This window comes from Mesoplodon bidens (assembly GCF_964165515.1).
Source record: "Mesoplodon bidens genome assembly, chromosome: 14".
NCBI classification, from domain to species: Eukaryota; Metazoa; Chordata; class Mammalia; order Artiodactyla; family Ziphiidae; genus Mesoplodon; species Mesoplodon bidens.
In genome coordinates, this window is record NC_138170.1 from 935756 (window position 1) to 960815 (window position 25060).

Genomic DNA, 25060 nt, shown 5'->3' on the forward strand with positions numbered 1-25060 from the left:
CCCGGTCTGGGAAGATCCCACATGCCTCAGAGCGGCTGGGCCCATGAGCCATGGCCGCTGAGTCTGCGCGTCCGGAGCCTGTGCTCCACAACGGGAGAGGCCACAACAGTGAGAGGCCCGCGTAGAGCCAAAAAAAAAAAAAAGAATAAACATTAGTTCCTGAAACTTGTTTTGGTCGTATATCAACATTCATATGTATGTGTTTCTTGCTGTGAGTATGTAGTCCAAAAAAGTTAGAGAGTCACTGACTAAGTCCCTTTAGAGCAGAGGTTTAGATATGAGGTTTAATTTCCCAGATATGAAAAAGTAACACTGGAAAGGGCTGAGCAAGTTTCTGAGGAAGGCTAGCCTGCAGCAGGCACCACTTGAGCAAGGCCTCTAGCCTTCTGAAGAAGAGAAGCACAGTCACCAACAGCAGCAACAGTGCCGGGACTGCGGCCTTGGCCAGCAAGCAGATGCACCAGCCAAGCCTCACAGGCTGTGTGACCACGTCCAGGGAAAGGCAGTGGTCCCTGCACACAACCGCTCTCGCGTTTCTCCTCTCAGCACTTCACTGGGGTGCCAATAAAAAGAAGAATGTTCATTGTTGACAGGCTTTATCTAGTGAAGAGTCACTGGCCCTCACTGCCACACTCCACAGCACACAGCCCAACTAACAAAATACAAAACTCAAAACCTTGATGTTGAGCACTTTCAATTATATTCCCTCAGGCTCCCCTCCCAGTTCCATTTTCTTTCTCTCTCTCCAGAAGCAACCCCTATCATTTATCTGGTACACATTTTCCAGTTTATATCCTAACAATTTTAGGATGTGTGTGTGTCCATGAGCAGCACAGAGCATTACTTGGAGAGGACTTTTTAAAATAATATTCAACTACTGTGAGGTACATGTCCTTCTGCAATTTTTCACTCTTTGTGTTTTAAATGTATCCATATTTATACATGGTCATTTTTGTAACATGCTATATTGTATCCCATCACACGCACAGTCTATAAACGGCTCCCAGTATGATGTCATTATAAGCGGCACTGCCATGAACATTCTCAGACCTGTCTCCTCGAGTTCACATGGGAATCTGTCCAAGGTATAGTTGGAAGTAGAATTGCTAGTTGTCATATACATATATTTTCAACTTAACTAGTCACTGCCAACCTCACACTCCGGGTGAAACACTACCAATAGCTCAATACATAGCCTTGAGACTTTACACCCCTGTACACACATATATATACATATATGTGTATATATATATATATTCTGTAAAATCACACACGTGATTTTACAGAATATGAATTTACATAAATCTATCTCATGTTTTATGATGGGTTGCAGAGGACTGTTTTCTGCATTAATTGACCAGTGCCCAACTGATGGACATTAAAGGGTTTTTCCCTCATTACAGTAAGTCAAGGAACTTTGTGCATAAATACACTGCCACACTACCTCCAGGACATGTGTAGAACAGACCAGGACTGCTGGATCCACCTCTTATTCTTACAAAGGAGAAAAGGCTGAGTCCCAGAGACCTGGGATGAGGAGCTGGCCCACAGCGAATGAGGAATGAAAGGGCTGGGGACCCCATTTCCTACAGTCTGGTCTCTAGTACTCTAGGGGGCACCTGCTCTGCTTAAGTAAATAAAACATCCCAATACACAGTATTCCTTTCACACGCTGTCTCCGTTTACACTGTAGAATCTGAGGTTATAAAGAGGTACTCTGGGTATCACAAAAGTCATGTAAAATCTCCCTGCTTCTGTGTGGAAAGAAGACCAGGCAGACAAGTCTTGCACCAGGACCCTCCCACCCCGAGAAGCCTACAGGAGTCAGCCTCTGGCGCCTGTCCTCAGTCCAGGCAACTCAAATGCATAGAAGCCAAAATCATGCCTGCTGGTCCACTGTGGGTAGAGATGGGACAAAGACAGGCTCCAAGGACTCTGGCCCGAGGCCAGGGAAAGAGACTTAATGACCACACAATACAGCAACGGATGCAAACTCTAAGAGGCAGTGGGAGGTCTCCATGCTCCAATCTCAGGAAAACAATGAGAATAGAAAAAGTTGGCCCCATACCTAGTTCTCCCCAACAAACTTACTCACTTAAGTAATTACAAACTTAATCCAGGCCAGACATCCACTCCCAACCCCATTTCAAAAAATTTCCACTGAGCATATGCGTCCTCTGGTCCTGAGTGTACAGGCTCACACGTGCACATACACACATAATGTATCAAGTTCAGTCTTGATGCCTGGCGTTTGGCATATATGAGTTTGAATCCTGACTCAGCTTCTCATTAGCTATATGACCTTAGGCAAGTTATCTGACCATCCAGGCTCCCAACTCCTCATCTTTAAAAAAAAAAAAAAAAAAAAAAAAAAACTTAAAATTTGTACCTACCCTATAGGGTTTTGTGAAAAGTAAATAAGTTACTACATGTAGGTGCTCAGAAAAGCTGTTAGCCCATAATATATATTTCGAAAATATTTAGGAGACTTGCTTAGTGCTAGTGCCTGAAATAAAGACAAGGTCCCTGGTCTTAAGGAGCTAGTAAATTTATCAGAACGTCAAATAAAAACAGTAAAAGCAGGTGTGGCTGCCAGTCAGAGGGAGTGGTAGGTAGTAAATGTGCCATTCTAGAGGGCACATGAGGGGTATCCGAGAACTGGAGGAGGCCCCCCACCTCAAGAAGTTCTTTGAAGGGCTGAGACACACACTCTCAGAACAATCCTGAACAAGGTCACACCCTCAACGTTGGGTTCTAAGGCTTTAGCAAACACATACTTATTTTAGAAATTGTAGAAAGGTACAAAATCTTGTTAGACGAACAGGTCCCCGAAGGCTCTCAAGCAAGTAAGCCTCAGGGACACAGACGTGACGGAAACACTGAAGGCATGTGGCGCAGACAAGCAAGCCCTGTCCTGTGCCTTTCCCCGCCCGCCCCTCCCCAGGGATTCTCTGCGGATGCAGATGCTTCATCAGCGACCAGGAAGCATTTTGGACTTCTGTCGTCCCTCCGGTTCTCAGACTCTGGGCTTCCTGGTTCCTCCATCACCCTGGCAGCTGCCCCCTGGGCTCTTTCTCTCACCCTCTACATATAGCCATCCCACACCCTTCGCCCCTCGTGGCCCCAGAGGTACCTCATCTCTAAAATGGAGGGTTGTCATGAGGATTAAATGAAACAAACTGTGTGAAAGTGCTGGCACGACTTAGTTCCGTCCCCTTCTCTGAGGATGTTGCCACCCCTGGGCAGCTGGGCTCAACACCCTGGCATCACCTTTGAATCCTCTCTGGCCTCTGCCCGCTACATTCCACCAGGACCATGCCCTTTGCTCTACAACCCACCCATCACCACCCCCCTCCCCCATGCTACATAAACTGCTGATGATGTGCATTACCAAGACAGTTCTGCTCACACCCCTCAAAAACTTTCAGTGACTCCCCAATGCCTATTACTGAAGAAAGACTCAGTGTTTCAGGTGTGCATGCAAGGCCTTCTGAATCTAGCCCCAACCCACCTTCCAACTTCAGTCTCCATCAGGTCCCTTTTCTCCAGTTTAATTAAATCACTTGCTGGGCGGTGCATCATGAAATAGACTCTGTATCCAAATAAGGGGATAACACAAAGCTTGACAGGTTCGAATTGCACAGTTTCAGAGCCTTTAATACCTTAATATGTACCATGTCTCTTTCACATTCTTCCAACTTTATTTGGACTTCTAGTAGTCTTTATTCATGGAGTTCAAAACACAGTCTAGAACAATCTATACCACACTGTTTCTGCAACAAGTCTGTGGAATGTGCCAGTTAGATGGGCCCGAGAGTGACTGACATGGCCTATGGCCGTGACCATATTAGGCACGTTTGTTATTCATCACTTTCATTGTGTGCAATCTCAGTGAAGCTGTAAAATCCCAAACTGAGCCAAACAGCCTTTCTCAGCACATGGATGGGAAACAAATGGCTGATAGCAGTACCCCGGAAGGCTGACGAAGATTTACTTCTCCCTTGACTGCCGGGACTTCCACTCAAATCCCTGCTTAACCCTTGCTTAAGTTAACAAGGGTTGGCTTCTGAGGCTTGAAACCGAAGAACCTTCACTGTTGTATATAGTTCTTTGGGTCCCTAAGCAAAGTTACCCAAATCTCTCCCAGGCAATGGAGCACCCAGAGCCTTCCCCCAGGGGTATAGTACCTGTCCCATCTGGAGTAGACCTCACAAAGGTAGGCAGCATTTTTACTGAAGAAGTGGGGTGGGTGGTAGCTCCAAGCCCTTTCTCCATCTCCTTGCGGAACCGCTTAGCGATCTCCAGAAGGGTCTCATCAGAAAGACGCATGTGGTAGAGATACTGGTCAACCTGAAAGAGGAAAATGAGGGCAGCAACCTCTATGTTAAATGGATTATGGCATGCATCTACATCATGGAACATCACTCAGCTCCTCAAAAGGATAAAATCTGTTATGTACGGAAGGTTATTATTAAAGACCGTTTAACCAGACTCTATGACAGGACTTGTCTTTAAAAAAAGAAAAAAAAACTAAACTAAAAATTAAATTTTATTTCTGGAGAATGTTAAGGACCAGGGGAAAGGCCAATTAGGGAAAAGAAGAGTTCTTTTCAGAAAGGTTGAGTTTAAACGCCTATGGCAACATCCCTGGAGCTGGGGTTCATTACTGGCCCTCACCTCTTGTCCTGCCCCACACTCGTAAGGCCAGTCACACCAACCCTATTACCCCTCACCGCAGGCCAAGCAGCCATAGCTTCTTGCCTGGACTAATAAAATCCCCAATTCTACAATACTTTTACCTCTTCCATCCATTTTCCATCCCCAGACAGACTACTGTTCCCCTGCTTAAAGCCTTTCAGTCTTCCCATTGGCACCAAACCCTAAATCCTTCCAAGGCCCTACCTATATAGCCAGGCCTCTCCCACTCCCCATCTCACTGTGTGCCTCTGCACTCCTTGTGCAGATCAGCCTTGGTTCAGTCCCCCAGCTCACCCGATTTGCCCTTCCCTGCCTAGAAGACCGTCCATGCCCCACAGCTCCTCACCCCGCCCGTCATCTGCGGGTCCCTCACCAATCCTTCAGGCCTCTCTGCACGGAGGCCTTCTCTACTCTCCCTAATAAAACAATCAGGCTTCACTGTTTTTTCTGCACACTCAGACTTTTCCCTTCACAACACCATCCCCAGTTTGGAAATACATATTGATTAGTGTCCAAATCATAAGCACCAAGGGCAAGAAGAACCATGTTCACCTTGCATCCCTGGAGCTTAGCACACTGCCTGACACATTAACAGAGGCTCGATACACGAGGTAAAGCAACCTCCCCCAACCTCAGAGGCAGAGGCACCTCTCCCTAGTCATTTCATTTATCTTGCTTCCGACATAAATTTACAAGAACTTTTCCCAGATTTAACACCAGGAGAAGGAAAAACAACAGAAGTCCCCCTCAGACAGTCTGTTTCTTGAAAGCTCTCACCTGCCCCGGCTATGGATATTCCCAGTTTTCTCCTATCAGGAAAACGTCTGATAGAAATCCATCCAAGGAGGCGCACAAGTTTCCACAATATCCCTGTTCTCAGCAGCAGTGTCCAGGACAGGTAAGGCTGCTGGCCACAAAGGTAGGAGTACAATCAGGACCCTTGGACCAGGTCATAGCTGTGCCCTCAAGGTATGAGGGTGGTGGTCCTGGTACTCCCAGCCTCATCAGTAGACTGGGGGACCAGAAGGGACCCTGGTCTTCCCAGCTTCAAAACTCCAGGATTCCCAAGGGCAAAGCTTGGCCAATGACCACTACCACTGCTTGTCATGCAGGGTTTTAAATCTGCAGAAATGAGGATTTCCCCAAATTCCCTTGCTGCCAGCTTTTATTCAAGAGCTACAGCAGACATCTAACTCCATTGGTCTAAACCAGGATGACTCCAACCATCCATTCTGTTTTCTGATTTCAGGCTCCTGGCACCTCGATTGCCTTGAGCCCACTGTCTGCCTCAGCCTCCTAGGGCTGTGGGGCACCAGCCCCCACCCCAAGCTGGGTCACTGATCTGGGCTTCCTACAATCCTGGGGAGCCAGGGTGCTCCTGAGGAGGCTGGCCTCCTCCACAATGATATCTGAGGCTCCCAGGAGGGAAAAGCATACAGCCTCAGACAAGTTCTCTCCCTATTAGTGCAGTGGGAGACAAATTGCTGGAGACTCTGAGCCCAAGGCAACTTAAATCACCCCAGAGGCCTCCTGTTCCAGACCCAATGACGCCTGGGCTGGCCCAGGAACACTACATTATGGCTTACGCATCTCAGCGCTAGCATACAAAGTCCCAGCCACCAGACCAGAGGCTAATGCCAAGCCACGTCCAGGTACAGCCTGAGAGGCCCTCAGAGGCAACAGTAATAACAGCAAACCCTTCAGCAAAACCTGCTTTCAAGGTTTTATACCCATTAACTCATTTAATCCTCATAACAGCCCTGTGAGGTAGGTAGTGTTATCTCCTCCACTCTACCCAAAGGGAAAGGCAACACGCCCAACATCACACAGGTGCAAAAAGCTAAGCCAGGACTGGACAGGGCAGCCCAGCTCACCTGTGCTCTTGTCTGCTCTGCTTGACGAACGCCCCTCTCTGCTGAACAGCAGGGTCTATACAGGCCAAATGGCACTACAGCACATTCAGGCTGGCCATGTCCACTAAAAGGCCATCTTCTATTCCAGTCATCCCACCACACAGATATGAAGGGCAAACAGGGGAGGGCATGGCCCATGGGGCTGCCCTGGCAGATCAGAAGGCAGCAGACATATCTCTAGACACTATCATGAGTTTGACACATGACTAAGTTGGAGCTCCCACATTACTACTTTCCCAAAGAGAAGAGAGGTCCAGAGGCCCTCACTGCCACCCACCCCCACCTCCATGGATGCCTCCGGATGTTGCAAAGGAAGCAAGAGAGCTCCTGTGTGGGAAGGCAAAGCCTGTACTGCCTTGTTAAGAGGCTGCACCGTCACTTCTTGGAGTGTGAGGTCATGGGCACAAAAGGGCAGATATGGAATGGCCATAACTCTACAGCGGCCATGCGTAACTTAACTCTGACGTTTAAACTGCTACAAGGCTTGTTGGAAATCCAGTCCTAACTCTCAAAGAACCTAACAAGCTAAACAGTCAGACTTTACTCAAATCATGTTGCCCTTTACCCAAGAGATTATAATCATCTTTCAGTGTTCAGTGACAGATGAAAACGATGATGATGATGATCGTTACAGTAGCTAAACATTTACCAAGCATTTCTTACCTGCCAGAAGCCATCCTATGGGTTTACTGACTTGACTTCCTTGTTCTTCTGTAAAACTTCTACATCCCTGTCTTACAGGTCACTTGGTGAGGGGCAGAACTAGGATTCAAACTGAGGCGTCTGGCTCTAAAGCCAGGCCCTTAGGACCACCACCGTCGCCTTTCCTGTGGACCCTCTTAGTGCGGGAGGGCACTCTCTGCCCTGTAGTTTCTTGGATGACCTCAGTGCTTTGATTTCCTCTCCATCAGATGAGACTAAGAGAAAGGAGATGGGACAGCTATGAAAAATGCAACTATAGCACCTTGGCCCAAACTTCTTCTCTTTGGGCCATGATGATGGGCATGATGATGCATCCTCCCTGAGTTTCTTAGGGCCACTCAGGAAGGGATGATTAATCACCTGATGTTACAGCTTCCTAAACACACCACTGAGGCCCACCTAGCCTTGGTCAGCACTGCTGTGTTGACTGAAGGGTGGCCAAGGGCAGCAGAAGTTAGAAACAAGAAGCAGTCTCCATACAGAGACCTTTCTCCTGGATTGGGAAGGAAGGAAATGAACTTGGCGTAATCCTGCCAACTTGCACTCACAGTGCAGCCAGAGGGAGGGAGCGCAAGGAAGGAGCAAAGTCATGGGAGAACGTCGTTACTGTTACCAAATGCAAACAGCATAGTAAGACTATGGCTAAAAACTACTAACTCTTAGAAGGGATCTTGGGGTAATGTGAGCTCAAAATCCCACTGAACATAGCATTTGAGTTTACCTAGTTTGTTCCTCTCACCCCAATAGTCATCAGGCCTAGGTTTGAATGCTTCCAAGCATGACAGGCTCACCACTTCTCAAAGCTGGTTAGCTTCTACTGTTGGTCAGCTCTAGTTATTAGAAAGCTTTTCCTCAATCTGAGATAAATCTACTTTCTGATAATTTCCATCTATTCTCTATTCCGCCACTTGGGATAATAGTTCCCAAACTTGGCTGCACATTACAATGACATACTAAGAATTCCAAAGATCTATTCCAGACTAATCAAACTGACACCTTTAGGTCTGTCTGGGTGCTCAAACATCTCCCCCTCTCCTTTGGCTGGTATCCACCATGTCAATAATGTAATAATGATGGGCTATGTTCTGGTCAACACTGCTCAAGGTCATTTTTACCACTTTCTGCCTGGGATCTTTGAAAGTCATTAATTAAGACATTAGGATAAAGTGTGAAATAATCCTGTGTTGATCCTGGGCGCTGGGAGTTGGAGAGACAAACCCTGTACTTGTTGAAAACAAATTTCAGTTGTTGGAAACTATCAAAGTAGAGACATTCAAGCCAACCCTTATTTAGTAGCTGGTTGTGGTGAAGTACAGGCTGTGGCATCAGAAAAATCAGTGTTCAAATCCTGGCTGTAGCATTTGTACAGGTGTCTGAGTCCCAGTTTCCTCCCTCTAAAGTGGGAGGACTAGCACTCACAGCAGAGTCACTGGCATAAATGAGGTGACGTATGTAAAGCTCTCCATCCATCTAACCTTGTTTTCTACCCGTTTTCCTCTTCTTCTGCCAGACTCATCTCTGCCAAGGGGCACCCTCAGAGGATCAAGGACATTTCTTAACCCTATTTAGTCATATTGGGGTTAGCAAAACAGGGGCTACCCAGAGACAAGGAACTAAAGAGAGATAGTAGTTTTAGATACATCTATTTAGCAATCTTGAGATTAGAACTTCCTCATTGGGCAATTCTGGTCAATTTCTTTCTTCCCCTAACACACCAGTCTATGCCTGCCTCCTCTACAGAACTGTGGGTACAGGCAGGAGAAGTTCTAAAGAGAAACTGGAAACAAGCAGGCCCTTTAGGGCCTTCCCAGGTACAGAAGCCTTTCCGGGGCTTCCCTGGTGGCGCAGTGGTTGAGAGTCCGCCTGCCGATGCAGGGGACACGGGTTCGTGCCCCGGTCCGGGAAGATCCCACATGCCGCGGAGCGGCTGGGCCCGTGAGCCATGGCCGCTGAGTCTGCGCGTCCGGAGCCTTGTGCTCTGCAACGGGAGAGGCCACAGCAGTGAGAGGCCCACGTACTGCAAAAAAAAAAAAAAAGCCTTTCCGAGCCCTGGTTCATGTTTGTGGGGAAAAGGCTTCAGCCTTCTAGGCTTTCGCAGAGTTCTAAAGGGTAGATTCAAACAGTTACTAACTAGGGAAGGGAGGGAATGCAGAAACAAAGGAGGAGCAGTCAAGAAACAATAGGGAAGCGATAAAGCAGAGTCCTGGTTCCTCCTCAAGGGATACACATAACAATTACCTCTGAGTTCTTCTGCAAGAACTAAGGCCCCCATCCAGATGGAGGATGGGAACTTCAGGCTCAGCACAAGATTCCTGGAGCACCGCCCAGTTACCTCACCACCAACCAATCAGAAGAAAGTCACATACCTTGCAGCCCTCACCCCAAAATTTGCCTATGAAAACTCTTCCCTGAAAACAATCAAGGGAGTTCAAGTCTTTTAAGCACGAGCCACCCGTTCTCCCTGCATGGTCCTTGCAACAAACCTTTCCAAACTCCAACATTTCCGTGTATTTGGCCCCACCGTTTGTCGGGCACGTGAACTTATGTTCAACAACAAAATTAACCCCATACTATTTATAAAATAAGATAACACCCCAAATGGAAAGCCCATCTCTTTAAGTGCCCACAGTTTCCTCCAGACTAGCACTAAAGAGGGGAAACTGTGCCGTAGCAATGATGCAAGGGATGGAGGAAGCAGAATATCACCCTTCAAAGAGTGCAGTGGCTCAGGTGTGGCAGACACAGCCCCAGCCTGGTATGAGGAAGCCCAGCAAGGAAAGCCTGGAGGTGAGAGCTAGAAAGGAACCTCAGAGAAACTGAGGTCAAGGTAACAGCCTTGACTAAGGTCACAGAGTTGACACTAGAATCTGGATCACCCAGATCCCTTACTCTGTTGTCAGAAACAATAAATGATAATCCTACCCCCAAGCATCCCCAAGGGCCTATATCACCTTGCAGGCCAATTTCAATTGAATGGCTAGTGACCTTCCCTGGATTGTGAGGACACCCTATCTGGCCCCAGTGGGAAAATGGTCCTGATCAAACTACTTACATCCAGAAAAGAACAATATTCCAACGTTGAGACTTTGTTATATAAACTGCTATAAATCCTACCTTGAATACCTTAAGAGGTCTCAAAGGAAAGTGTAGAAGAAACCTTAAATTTCAACATCTAAATCTGTAAGATTCCTATCATACAACCCCTGAATTGCTGACCCCAGATTCTCTCATTTTATAGCCTATGTTGAAAACCAATTACATGCAAAGCACTATAGTATACAGGAACATAATTTAAAAAGAAATCAGTTGTGGAGATGGATAGTGGTGATAGTTGTATGTGAATGTACTTAATGCCACTGAATTGTACACTTTAAATATATATACAGTTGACCCTTGAACTACACAGGGGTTGGAGTGCCAACCCTCACACAGTGGAAAATCCACAGTCGGCACTCCTTATACATAGTTATGCATCCAACCAACCACAAATCATGCAGTAATGTAGTACTATAGAATATATTTATTGAAAAAAATTCACATATAAGTGGACCCATACAGTTCAAACCCATATTGTTCAAGGGTCAACTTTATACACACACACACACACACACACACACACACACATACACACAAATGTTTTTTAAATTTTTTTAAGAAATCAGGATTCCTGTTCTCTAGGACTTTACAAGACAGCACAGAACTCAACTCATTATAGACTCGGCCAATGTCTCTGAAATGAATGGAGGGATGGGTCTTAGGAGATAAGAAAGGCAAGAGCAATGCAAAGCAGCCCATGGGAAGTGTCACATGTATGAGTAAGTGGCCTGTGAGACTGGCATTCCGGGGAGATTTCTTCCGGGCTAAGAACATACATATCCAACATACATGTCATTGGATGTATGTTGACGTTGGGACAGCAGGGAGATCATGTGAAAAGGCTCAGAAGGTGTGGGCAAGCCCAAGATCCTAGAAGGAGGTTATGAACTTTAGAACCAGAAAGCCACTCGCCTCACTACCTTGCATTAGCTCCCTTTTGCAATGCCTTCATATTAGTAGGATTTAATCCTATCACCTTTAATCATGGGAAGGAAGAATCATAAAGATCACCCCACTGTGTAAAGTTGCTGTGTTGTTCACTGATCAGTCAATTCTCTGTAGGGTTTAGTGTCAGGAGAAAGTCTGGCTGCCCAGAGTCACTGTGCTTCCTGCTACAGGCCAATGAGATTAAAACAACTGACTCAAGGAGAGCTGTCCTGGGCTTCCTTGGTGGCGCAGTGGTTGGGAATCCACCTGCCTAAGGCAGGGGTTGCGGGTTCGAGCCCTGGTCTGGGAAAATCCCACATGCCTCGGAGCAACTAAGCCCATGCTCCAGAACTGCTGAGCCTGCGTTCTAGAGCCAGTGAGCCAGAACTGCTGGGCCCACGTGCCACAACTACTGAAGCCCATGCACCGCAAAGAAGAGTGGCCCCCGCTCGCCACAACTAAAGGAAAGCCTGCGCACAGCAATGAAGACCCAAAGGAGCCAAAAATAAATAAATAAATTTATCTGAAAAAAGGAGAGCTGTCCTTTTTGCCTCGACTATCAGGAAGCTCAGGGCTCTGTACTCGACTTTAATGAACTAAGTTTTTTGATAATCATTCCTGCCTGTCCCATGACTCTTATTCTAGAAGTCCTTTCAATGGAAGCTGAACCATATCACCTAATTCTTTTAATAAGTAGGCAGAAACTAAATAATACATGATCGAGCAAATGCTCATCAGTCATCCCTACAGAACCCACCCTCCTGGTAGAAGGGTGAATTCAAGTGACCAAACTGGATAAGACAGCAACTCCATAAGCATAGTCAGAGCCAAGGACACAGGGACACCCTGAGGCACTATTGCACTGCTGGACTTCTTTCTCCAGTCTTTGGGTATTTCTGATTTAGTACCTAGAACCTTCTCTCCAGGAGGTGTTGAATGAACACTAGCTAATTCCTACATTTTAGCTTCTTCTAGACCTCAATTCAAGCACACCAACTGACTGAATTTTAGCTTTCCTAGCACTCGTGTTTTTGTCCTAAAGATACAATCAGGTGTATATATATATATTATATATATTATATATATACTGTATATATATAATATATATGTATATTATATATATATGTGTGTATATATATATATATTATATATATATATATATAATATATATATATATTAGACCAGACTCCAAGGATCCAACCTAGCCTCCTAGAAAGAAATTTAGGAAGGATCACACCCTCTTGAAGTGAAGGGCTTTGACTAGTCTCATCTGCTTTAATTCAACTATAGTCAAAACAGGGTTAGAGAGGCAGGGGCAGGGTACTATACAGCAATGAGAAAGCAGTACTTACCGTCACCTGCAACTACATATATAGATGAATGTCACAATATAAAGTTGGGTACTAAAAGCCAGATACAAAAGGGAACAGATGATATGAGTCCATTTATAGTAAGTACAGAAACAGATCTATGCCGGTATAAGTCAGGATAGTGATTATATTTAGTGGGGGGTATACCTGCTATTGTTGGTAATAATTTGTTACTGGATCTGGGTGGTGGTTACCTGGTGTGTTCAGTTTTCTATATAAATTATACTTCTATTTAAAAACATAGGAAGGAAAAAGGACAAGGCACTGATTAGGCCCTAGTCTACCTACTCACATGGTAGGGCCAAAGAGGTCAAATCAGAGGGGAAAGCCATAACCTAAATGCAGCCATACACAGCCTTCCAGTGACTCTATGTGCTGACACATGCTTGCAACTTAGTTTCAAAAGAATTTCATATCTTCCATTATTCCTTTGCCAGTGTTTTACTGCAAATCTTTGACAAGGAAAGCAAGGTTTGAAGAAGCTTCCCCAAACCATAGGCCAAAGTCCCTGACAGGACCCATAACATCCAGTGCCCAGATGAGTGCCCTAACCTGGGGCATAGGTGTGCCCACACAGGGAAAGCTAGCTAACTGCTGTCAGTGGCCTCATTTATAATAATGTCTTCACAGACTCCTCCTGGGAGGACCAAGATTGTTCAAAGAGCAGCAAGTTTATCCTGTAATGTTGCCAAGCCAAGGCCAGATGTTTCCGATAAGATTTTTTAAAAAAGGATGAATTGGGGAGAAAAAGACACAGCAGATCCTGGATTCTTTAAGGCTCCTGTCCTCTGAAACGCAGCTAACAAAGTGACAGATCTGCCTCGACACTTTTTTCAGATGGGACAAGGCGGACCCCCACTAGGGCGGCGCGCCACCTCAGGGAGATTCCAGCTGACACACTGTGTACTCACATGGCTGGAACAGTGCAGGGTGAGTGTGGAGCTCACTGAGGAGGCTTACAGGCCACTCCTCCAGGATCCTGTTGCACCGTGAGTCACAGGGTGTCCTGTTCTTCCAGTTCTTGGGCTGCATCGAGTTACAGCCAGACAGACCTCAGGCAGTAGCACCTGTCTGGGGTCCAGGAGACAGGCATCTGGGACGCCTGTTCCGGGACCCTCCTATCCTCAGACTATGGGGCAGCAGTGTGAAGGAATAATATGTCCCCATTCGTCCACACATAATGACTGAGCACTACATTGAGTGTGCCAGCGCCAGGTGCTGAGGATACTGGGATAAAGAAGACCCTTCTGCCTGCAAGTGTTCAGTCTATTGGTAGGAGGCAAATATGTCAACAAGTTATTATAAACTGAAGGAGTAAGGACAGAGAGTAAGCACTTTCTTTCACTAGAACAAAAGACGGATTTACAATCACTTAAATCACACACATCAGTACAATTCCGAGGAGTTTTTGTCTTGAAAAGGTTAAACATATGTGTTGACCCCATGCCTAGAATGGTCCCCTACTCTGGCCTAACAAACTCCCACTTGTCCTTCAGGGCCCATACAAACGGCCTCTCCCCAAATACCTTCCCCAAATTCCCAGCTGGTTATACTAACACACTTTTGACACTTGTGTCTCTTGCTCTCACTGGTCCCAGAGGACTAAAAGGCACTGACTACATGTTCCCAACTTCATATTTGTGATGCCAGAGCTATCTCAGTACTGAGATACAGTAGGTGCTCAAGACATATTTGTTATGGTGACGTCAAGGGGTGACAGGAATGCCGAGGAGAAGAGTGAGAGAGTAACTTGGGTACAGGGGAAGAGCTGGCTACTGCAGACTGCCCAGGTGCTCAGAGCCTGGCCTTGTTCTTCAGGCCTGGGTCCACACTGCATGTGATCCTGGCAGCAGCAGAGTTTCCTCTCCATCTACCTGGCTGCCCTGGCCAGTACCCCAGATCCCCTAGGGGTCGAACTCTGCCTTCCCTGGCCAGCCCCATGTCAGGGACCAGAGTCTGCCCCTGAGCCCATATGCCCACAGGGGCATCTGAACTCCCCACTCTTGTCTGCTGCCAACTGTCCACCTGCTGGACCAAATCACTTTGGGTCTGTCTCCTTGTACCATGTCCAGCCCCGACCTTCCCAGTCTACTCAACCCACCCCAGACACACCCACCATAAGCAGGGCAACCATATATCCCAGTTTGCCCAGGACAATCTGTTTACAGGGTGGTAGCACCATAACTGTTAACAGTGTCCCATTTTACTCTCAAAAGTGGCCCAGTTTGGACAATAAATTATAGGGTCACCTTAGGTTCAGGCTACAAAGCAAATCCTGCTCATGGTCCTTGGGGAGCCCACACCTGAATGATGAGAAGAGCTCATTCTATGCCAATGGTGGTGAAAGGAATCTGGGTTTCCTTTCAGGAAATGGTGGAGAAACTGGGTTCTTGGCTGGTCCCTTAGTACATGGCACCTGGTTTCCTCAACTGCAAAATAAAGGATTTGGACGAGATGATCTCAAAGGTCCCTTCCCAACTGACCCCGGACTGATAACCCCATGAAACTGAAAGACAACTGGCTATCTCCAGTTGTCCCAGGCAGCCCCACACTGGGGCTAAGGGCCTGGGCTCTGGAATCATACTGCCTGGGTTTGAATTCTGGCTTGCCTTTGAGCAAGGTACTGTCCCTTTCTGTGCCTTGGTGTCTTCATCTGAATAATAGGTAATAATAATGTCTACCCTGGAGGGCTGCCTGAGGATGACCTGAGTTGTAGTAGAGTTCACAGACAGAGCCCAGCACTTTGTAAGTGGTGTACATGTCTTTTAATTTAAGACCTTTGGGAATTGAGGGGAAAAGAGAACTGGTGGGACATGGCTGGAAGGCTCCATTCGAAGGGGTTGAGCGAGGAAAACATGGGAGGAAGCAGGAGGAGCTTTTCTCCCTCAAATGGGAAAAAGGAAAAGTGACAGCTTCAAATTCCCTTACTTAGCCCAAATCAAAGCTGTCCAATGGTTTATCTGGTTTAATTCCTTTATCAGACAATATGGCGAAGCCAGAAGGAAGAGGTTGGGAACAAGGCCTTCCAAGAACATAGACCATCTCCAGGCCTCCGGGCAGGGATGCTGAGCTAAAGGTGAGAAGAGGCAGGAAGGCTGGGTGAGGTGGGTGGGCACCGAGGGCTCCCAGAGCCAGGGTCTCAGGTCTGACTCACTCTCCAGGGAAGGACTATTAAGGAATTACGTAGAGATCCACAGACAGAAGTGCAAAAAGCATGGCACTTCAAGGAAAAGGAGATTGTCTAGCTCCTGCTCCCATGGAAACAAGGCCAAGACTCCCAACCAAGTTTGGACAAGACAAAGGCTGTACAGGGATGGGGGGAGTAGAGAGTGGGTTCCACACAGAGGGTCCTCTCAGGCTTTGTCAAGAACCCCAAGCACCGCAGTGTCAGAAGGGCCCAGAGTCTACATATGAGGGGCATAGGGCTCTCTGCTGAGAACCAAGATGGCCAGGGACTCTCCATTCAATGTGCCAGAAAATGTGAGAATGACTGTTCCCTTCATTGAAACTCCAGGGGTCAGTGGACTGAAACCTACCATGACCCGGTCCTATGACTCAACAGCACAAGGCACCTCAAGTGGTTCCCCCAGTGGGAAGCCAGCGTCTGGGGCAGATGTGAGGAAGTGTGAGCAAGCATCTCATTGGCCAACTTCAGCATAAGTGGCCTCAGCAACTGCCATTGGAGCCCCTGTGATTCTGCCCTCCAGGGGAGGTACCGACAGGGAGTGAACTAGGCTTCTACAGGGAAAAGGGGTGGAAAAATGCTGTGACTCTTCAGTGAAGCTTTGTCTCTCATGACTTCTCAAGGAGGACGCTTCAAGCTGAGGTGCACCAAAATGCCCCAGGCAACCCAGAGACGCCCCCCTCCACCCAATGGGGATGCTGTATCCCCAGAAGACCAGAAGGAAAGCAAGTTAGAGGAAGAGCTCAGAAATGGGTCTCCTATGCCCAGAAGAGAGAAGGCTTTAGACGTTGGACGGGGCAGTGAGGAAGCTTCCTTATTCCTCAGCTTTAGGGACTTTCCATCCTTCTGTCTGCCCTGTCCTCTGCTCTAATCCAACGTAAGACAGAGAACAGAAATGGGCCAGAACCCTTATGCCCTAAAAGTCCTTAGGAAAAAAGAAGCGGGGCCCCTTCTGCTTCTGCCTTAGATGGATAGCGCAGTCAGGTATCCAAGAGTGTGTCTATCTCTGTGTACTAATATTTGACACATAAAATGTTGGCTATGTGGCAGGCACAGCTCTAAGAACGTCACATATATTCACTCTCTTAAATCCTTACAAAGACCCCATTAAGGTGTTATCCACTCTCCATTTTACAAGTGGAAGAAACTGAGGCCTAGAGAGGTTAAATAACTGGCCCAAGTTCACACAGCTGGTTTGTGGTGAGCCAGGATTCAACCCCAGGGAGCCTGGCTCTACTTCTCAGCACACAGCCTCTCCCAGTGACTGCTGGACTGTCCCTGAGATAGGAGTTCCAGCAGCTCACATGCCTGCCTTGTTCAGAAGCCTGGAAGATGCCTGGCCTTCAGGGAAACCCCAGCAACAGCCAGGGTGAGGTTCTCCTGGGGTCAGCTGAGCAAACGTCTCTCCCACTGGCTTCCTGGAGTGCTTACCTTGCCCACATTTTTCTGGCTGAAAACAAAAAAACAGTTACTCAGGTAACCCACACTTCAGCCAGGGGTCATGGACATCTGCTAACTACTGTGGTCTGCAGACCTCACCTTAAATTCATCTTTTGTAAAAGGCCACTTCCCACCATGACTATCCCATGACATGGCACACTGAGAGCTAAGAACTATGGTCCTAGTTGCAGCTACTACTAAGTAGCTGTATGACCATTAGCAATGCACTATAATACTGGAATGGGGGATAGACCATGTTCTTCTGATGCAGTTTCTCAACCTATAGATATTTGGGGTCAGAAAAGTCTTTTTTTTTTTTTTTGGCAGGGGGGCTGTCCTGGGCATTGTAGGATGTTTAGCATTATCCCTTGCCTCTGCTTACTAGATGCAAAAACACATCTTCATCCACCTGCCTGTGACAACCAAAAATGTCTTCAGACACCACCAAAGTCCACCTGGGGGATGAAATCACTAACAGTTGAAAACCACTGCTCTAAAGGAGTAGTTAAAAAACAAACAAACAACAACAACAAAAAACCACAGGCTTCGCCCTTGTAAATTGGGGTAGGGTAAAAACTCTTGCTCTTTATGATAGGCTGGGTAGCCCCTCACAAGATTATCCAGCCCAAAATGTCAATAGCACCAAGGTTGAGAGACCTGCTTTAGAGGTAAGCAGGAACATCTACCTGTGATCTATGGTGTGAGATATTAAGTTGCAGCCAGCGAACTCCGTGATTTGATTTGCCACACCTCTACCCCCACTACTTTGGAAAGTCAAAGACAGACAACACACAGTGTTGGAAAACAAACCAAACTTGCTGACTTCAAAACTCAACAATGATAATGAGGAACCAGTTATCAAGAGCCATCTTTTAAACCGGAAGTATCTGAACAAAGGAAGCCAGTTTTCTGGGGTTCCTGAGCTCTTTTAGTATATCAGATCTCCTTACTATGGCTGCCAGACTTTGAGAAAACTGTTGTGGTTGGTGTTGTTTTGAGTCTCCCTGGAAAAGGGTCCCTAGCTGCCCTCAAACTCCTCAGGGTGCTAGAAAAGTTCAACTTTGAAAAGTGATGTTAAAAAAAAAAAAAAAATGTTGGCTTTGTCTGAGGAGCCTCAGAGAGAATTTTAATTCATTCAGGGGTAAAGAAAAAAGTGCTTCTTGGCCGCTCTCTGAACTAGAAATTTGACAATACAAAACAAATGGATGATTAGTAAAAGCTACAAAATATTCCTGCTACCATCAATTGTCTTCGGATCAGGGAAGAGACTTGGTACTAAGATACTAAGTTGAACAAATGAGGCAAATTGTACCTGTCAATGTCAGTTAACTCAGCCAAAAATAATCTTACTAAGGTTTTAATCAGTACTTTACTCCCATACTTTCATCCCCTATCTGAAGATTAATGGCACATAGTAGGTGCGCAAAAAATATCAGTTGAGAGTCCCTTGAGGTCCCTAATTCCCTATCGCATGGGAATGACTGCCATGACCTTTTAGTGGATGTAAAGTATCTATTTCTAGAGCCTCATCTCACCAGACAGCTGAAAGGTGTCTTAGTCTCAGTTTCCCACATAGTAACTATACCCACAGTAGGTTCTCAAAAAACATTAAACTCTTATCTCTTGGGGATTCTGTTGAGTCTTTCTGCTTCCAAGATATTCTCCCCTCTCATTAACTCCAGAGTTGAAAGCTACCCCTCACTAACGTAGTAAAGAGCCCAAGTGAACTATCTATATTCCAAGATTGTATGTCGCCAGTCTGTGTGTGTTAAAATAATCGGTTAATGGCTAAAGGAAGGCATGTATACTTCATTTCACTTCCATGGTTAATCCTGATTCTCATTCTTAAGAGACAAAAATCCTGTATCTTGTATACTATTTATAGCTCAATTAATTAAAAGAATCCTCTAACTCTCCAGACAGGACAAAAACCGTTGATTGCTGGAGGACAGTAGACACCCTTTTTCTCTCTCCCCCTCTCTCTCCCCGCCTCCCTTTCCCCTCAGGATCAGTCTCACGCCAAGCCTCAGGCCTTGGGGAGGGAATAGCTCACTGTCTTTCCCTCCAAGCGCCCCCCCCAACCCTTGGATACCCACCCCTTCAGCCCAGTACCAGCGCCCCCCGCCGGCTGCCTCTCACCCTCCTCCACTTCCTGCAGCCCTTGTTCTGCTTCTTTCCCCAGGAAGGTCCACTCCTTCATTCTTGGACTCACTGAACACCTCACCGGTGGCCATAAACTGGCTGTAAAGGTGAACAGCTAGGATTCTCCCTGCCCTGTAACCACCAACTCCAATGTATGATGGAATTATACAAATGCCACACAAAATCACCTAGGGTGACCAGGTGTGACATTTAGAGGAATGGTGATTCAAGTCTTCGGGAATGCAGATAGAGAAGATGAGGCTGAGGTGGGGGGTGGGGTCAGGGAGCAATCAGTATACAGTCTTTTTTTTGAAGTATATTTGATTTACAATGTTGTGTTAGTTTCCGGTATACAGTAAAGTGATTCAGTTATGCATATATATATATATATATTTTTTTTTATATTCTTTTCCATTATGGTTTATTACAGGATGTTGAATATAGTCCCCTGTGCTATATAGGAGGACCTTATTGTTTATCTTTTTTTTTTTTTTTTTTTTTTTGCGGTACGCGGGCCTCTCACTGTTGTGGCCTCTCCCGTTGCGGAGCACAGGCTCCGGACGCGCAGGCTCAGCGGCCATGGCTCACGGGCCCAGCCGCTCCGCAGCATGTGGTATCTTCCCGGACCGGGGCAAGAACCCGTGTCCCCTGCATCGGCAGGCGGACTCTCAACCACTGCACCACCAGGGAAGCCCCTGTTTATCTATTTCATATATAGTAGTTTGTATCTGCTAATCCCAAACTCTTAATGTATTCTTCCCCCATCCCCTTTCCCCTTTGGTAACCATTAGTTTGTTTTCTATGTCAGTGAGTCTGTTTCTGTTTCATAAATAAGTTCATTTGTGTCATATTAGATTCCACATATAAGTTATAGTATGCAGTCTTCTGAAATGATCCAGTCTGGCTCCAGAAAGAGACTGGAAACAAACCCTAGGAGGCCTCTGAAGTAACCCAGAGACCAGCTGACCAAGGTAAAGCAATCAGAAAGGAAAGTCAGTGAAATGGGTCCAGGGCTCCCAGTCAGAATAATCAGAGGGTACTGGTGCCACTAACCTGACCAAGAGAAGAGCTAGCTGCATTTCTGGACATGCTGGGTGAGGGTGCCGCCAGCATCCAAGAGTGAACACAGACACGGGTCAGGATGGGGTCTTCTGATGGTCCCCGAGGCAGGGGGTGTGGCCAAGAGCATGGGCCTCTGGAGCCCACATGCATGGCTTCAATTTCCAGCCTTTACAAAAAAGCTAGTGACCTTGAACAAGTCACTCTGTGCCTCAGGTCCTTACCAGTAAAACAGGGATGCTGCTAATAGTATCTACTTCATGGTGTTGTTATGAATGTTAACAAGCTAACATATGTAAAGAGCTTAAAACCACGTGGTTCATAGTAAATGCTATGTGTTTGCTCTTCAGTTTCAAAGTGTCAATCAGCACAAAACACTGGGCTTGTCTATCAGGGAACAAGTGATAATGATGGGGCTAGTTTTGGGCAGGTGAACCTAAACTTTCCCTGCCTCAGTCTACAACCCAGATTATGTAAAATGAGAGGGATTTCAGAAGAGTTCAAATCAAGGCCTTTTCAAAAGACTGTAAAACTCAAGCTTCAACCTTCTCTCCTAATTCTTCCTTCTAGTAGCAACTTTAAAAGATCCTTCCAAAATATTCTCTCTGATTCTCTCCCTATTTCCTAACTGCTGCTGGAAACAGGCAGCTTTGCTCACCTAAGCTGGGAGGCCAAGTCCCAGCTTCCACACCTGCTCAGTTAAGGCCTGACTCACTTCTGCCCCCATTGGTAATTTGGAGGAAATACACCCAAGTGTCCCTGAGACACTTGACAGGCTGCAAATGTAGAGAAGACTACAAGAAAGACCTTTTCACATTGCTGTGCTTAATCATCACAACTTCCTAAAGTGAAGAAGGTTGCTGTTGTCATCCCTGCTTTACAAAAAGAAATTGGCAGTCCAAAGAAGCAAAGTGACTTGCTCAGAGTCCTGTGGTTAATAAACCACAAAACAGAGATTAGAACTCATTTCTACATAATCTGGTTAATTCTCATTCCAGTTTGGGACTAAAGCTATGACCCCTCCCCATTCCAGGCCAGGAAGGTGCCAGTCCTAGCCTCCATCCTCTGGTTTGGGGGAGGGTAAATTTGTGGTCCTAGGTTCCTTCCTCTGGACAGGGGGTGAGTAAATTTAAGTGTCCTGGGGCAATATTCACCCAACTGAGAAGACCTCTCCTGAATTAATGGTCCTCCAGCTGGGACTTGCCAAGTGATGACAGTCACAAGGGTTAACTCACTTCTTGGGCAAAGAAGCCCAACGAAGTTGCCAAGGTCCTGCCGGATCACAGACACGTTCTTAAATAAACTGAATTAAAGTGCAGGGCAGAGCCTTATCCCAGGATTGAGTTAGAAAGTAACAGCCACTTACAAGCAGACTAAAACTCAACTAAACCAGCGGCCGTCTGCTCCCTACTCCAGTCTGAGGCTAAGTAATGTCATGGTATCTTGGGGTTCATCTGCCACGGCTTTGAAAATCCTGTGATGGCAACCCACTTTCCTCTCCTTTGCTCTCAGGATCCCCAGAATGGGAGTATGAGCAGGTCGCCCCACAGAAAGATAATGTCAAAACTTTTGCCCAAAAATGTGTTCCCATTGAGATACAGATATTTCAAGTATGTAATTGAGCAACGCTGTCATTGACTCACAGATCTGGACACCCTCCACCCCCGCCCCAGCCCACCCTCTCGTCTCAAGTCCTAGCTGAGGCCCAGGGCCAGGAGCCAATCCCGAAATCCCGAGCGTTTCAGAAACTCAATTCTCCCCAGAGAGCGCCTGGGGCCCAGCCTAGCCCCACCCCCTCTGCATACCCAGAGGCGCAGAGAGCGAGGCTCCCCGGCGGGGCCAGAGGCTTTGTCTTACGTAAAAGACCTGGCCCGAGCAAGAGCTCGGACTTAGGCGGGGTGCTGCTGAGACAGAAGTGGGCAGACAGGTCGGGGCTTACGACAGGGAAAAGCTCGTTTTCAGAAGGTCAGAAATCTCCAGGAAGACGGCAAAGAGGGGAAAACGGGGTGTTGGTCCTCTCGGAGAAACTTTTAGGTACACCAGAAGTAACATCCAAAGTCCGCCCCCCATTTGGAGGCGGGCCCGAGGATGGGGTACTCAAGGCGGGGCGGCCCCGAGGCAGGCGCTGGGAATGGGCGTGGTGGGGGGCGTACGCCCCTCGCGGAGCCACAGTTCCGGGCGCCTCAGTTCCGGGGCAGGGGTGCGGCGGGCGGAGTTTCTCTGACCCTTTCCCAGCTTCTTCCCGCGTGGTTTTCTCCCCAAGCCCACCTCCGCAAGGCCGTGAGGAACGCTAGGGGGAATCGTAGGTCCCCAAAATGTGGTCCTTTAGCGCGGGAGGAACCCAGGCAACCCCGCGCGGCAGCGGAGCCTTCCCCCAACCCACCCCCCCGCCACGATTCTCCCCACGTGCTCTGGCCGGAACTCAGGCTGCGAAAGGGGGGCTCCCCCCACGTGGGCCCAGCAGTCAAAGACTACGTGCCGGGTGGCCCGCCCCTCCAAAAAAAAAAAAAAGCGCGAGCGCGCGCAGGGCCGCAGAGAGGGAGAGCCGCGCGGTGCGCGAGCCCCGGAGCCTCGCACGCGCGCACACGTCTGCCCGTGCCTAGCGGACGTGGCTTCTCCAGCCCAGGACTTTCCCCGCCGCGCTGATATTTTCCGCGTCCGCGGGCCGGAATGGGGAGGAAGCGGGTCCCCGCAGGGTCTAAGAGGAGAGTCCCAGCCGGCCGGGACCCCGGAGAGAGGGCCGGGGACAAAGCAACGTTGTCAGGAGAGCCAGCCGCCCCCGCCCGCGCTTACTTACCTTCTGCACTTGGTCATGGTTGAGCTCCGTAAAGAAGTAGGCGAGCAGATGCGAGGCGATCATCCTGCCGCGGCCCGACGGCGCCGAGCTGGGAAACCTTGGCTGGAGCGCGTGCGGGGGAGGAGGGCGGCGCGGTGTGACCGCTTTGTAGCCGGGCTTGGAGGCCCGGTCGGGAGCGGTGAGTCCGGGAGGCACACAAAGAAGGCGCACGATGGCGCGCCCAGCTGCAGGGTCTCGGGTCTCTAAAAACAGGTTCTGATAGTCACAGCTGCTGAAGGACCAAGAATCACTGCCAGCGACGTGCTGGGATGCCCCACTGTCAAGGTACTAACTTCAGCCACAGAATCACTAAGGCTCAACTTGAGAAGAATAGCAGCTTGGCTCCACTAGGGCGACAGGACCTCTCCGGCTCACACGCGCGCTGCTCTCGCCCGCGGATCTTCTCGGCTCGATGACACGCTGGTGCTAGCGGCGGCCCGGGACTCCTGCGCTGGAGTTTCGTGCAACAATGTGGCTTATTGAGGGGTTGCCGGCTCGCGGGCCGCCGGGTCAGTGACGCGCGCACGCCCATTGGCTGCGCGGGGAGGGTGTGTGTGCCCACGGGCCGCCCGCCGCCTCGGTGCAGCCAGTCAGAGCGGACGGCCCGCGGGCGCGGCCGCTCAGACACCCGAGCCGGCAAGCTGGAGGGGCGCACCCGGGGCGGGGGGAGGGGCCAGGCAGCATGGATGAGACGTGTGGTCCGTGGCAACAGGCTGGGGCGGAAAGGCGCATGAGCCACCGCCGCGTCAGGCCCAGCTCTGGGTGGGGGGGGGCGCATAATCACAGACCCGGAGTGTGGGGCGACTGGAAAGACGGGTCACCGGACTTGCACACGCCCTGGGCGGGAGGGAAACACTGTCTGGCATCTCGGGGTCATGTGAGGGGCCCTCGCTACTGGGTCACATTTCTGAAGCATCTTAGTTCTCACCTATTGTGGCTCCAGGCGTCCGCGCAATGCTGATGCAAAGTGAGCCGCCGCAACTGCTGCTTACTTTATGCCAGGCACCACAAAACTGAATGGATGTGAGTTTTACTAACCTTGTTTTACAGATGAGGAAACAGAGCCCTTAAGGTCACACAGTTAATGAGTGGCAGGTAAGGGAAGAAACCCACATCCGTCTGTCTTTGAGGCCCTATTCTTTTCCCTATTATCCCATCCTGCCACTGTAAGAGCCGGGAAGTAGAAAGCAGGAAAAGAACTTTGTCTGCAGCTGTAGGACTGATGCATGGGTGAAACTGGGTGGGTGATAAGTGTGTAACCAAATGATCCTGGACATGTGTGGGGTGGGGTGGCTTATGGATGCTGAGAGGAGTAGGAGCCCCAGCCACAGCTAATGCCTGGCACCAAACGTTTTTTTGTTTTTCCTTTTTTGTTTTTCCTAATTTTATTGAAGTATAGTTGATTTACAATGTTGTGTTCATTTCTGCTGTACAGCAAAGTGAAGCAGTTATATATTCTTTTTATATATATATTATATATTATATAAATTATATATATTTATATAATATATAAATTATATATATAAATTATATATTATCTATATATATATTATATATCTTATTCTTTTTATATATTCTTTTTCATATTCTTTTCCATATGGTTTATCGCAGGGTATTGAATCTAGTTCCCTGTGCTATACAGTAGGACCTTGTTGTTTATCCATCCTACATATAATAGTTTGCATCTGCTAAC

General features: G+C 47.8%; 1 protein-coding gene across 2 annotated transcripts in view; it reads right to left on the bottom strand.

The window, feature by feature from the left end:
• HK2 (hexokinase 2) overlaps positions 1 to 23915 on the bottom strand; it is a 61850-nt gene extending 37935 nt beyond the window's left edge. The window contains exons 1-2 of one of the 2 annotated variants that reach the window (XM_081254642.1): positions 23329 to 23915; positions 4188 to 4350 (exon numbers count right to left, since the gene is read on the bottom strand). In XM_081254642.1, the coding sequence (XP_081110768.1) occupies positions 4188 to 4350; positions 23329 to 23391 (226 nt within the window). In that variant the 5' untranslated portion in view covers positions 23392 to 23915. The remainder of the gene's footprint in view (positions 1 to 4187; positions 4351 to 23328) is intronic. The other variant, XM_081254643.1, reaches the window with a different exon arrangement.
• Positions 23916 to 25060: the final 1145 nt, after the last annotated feature.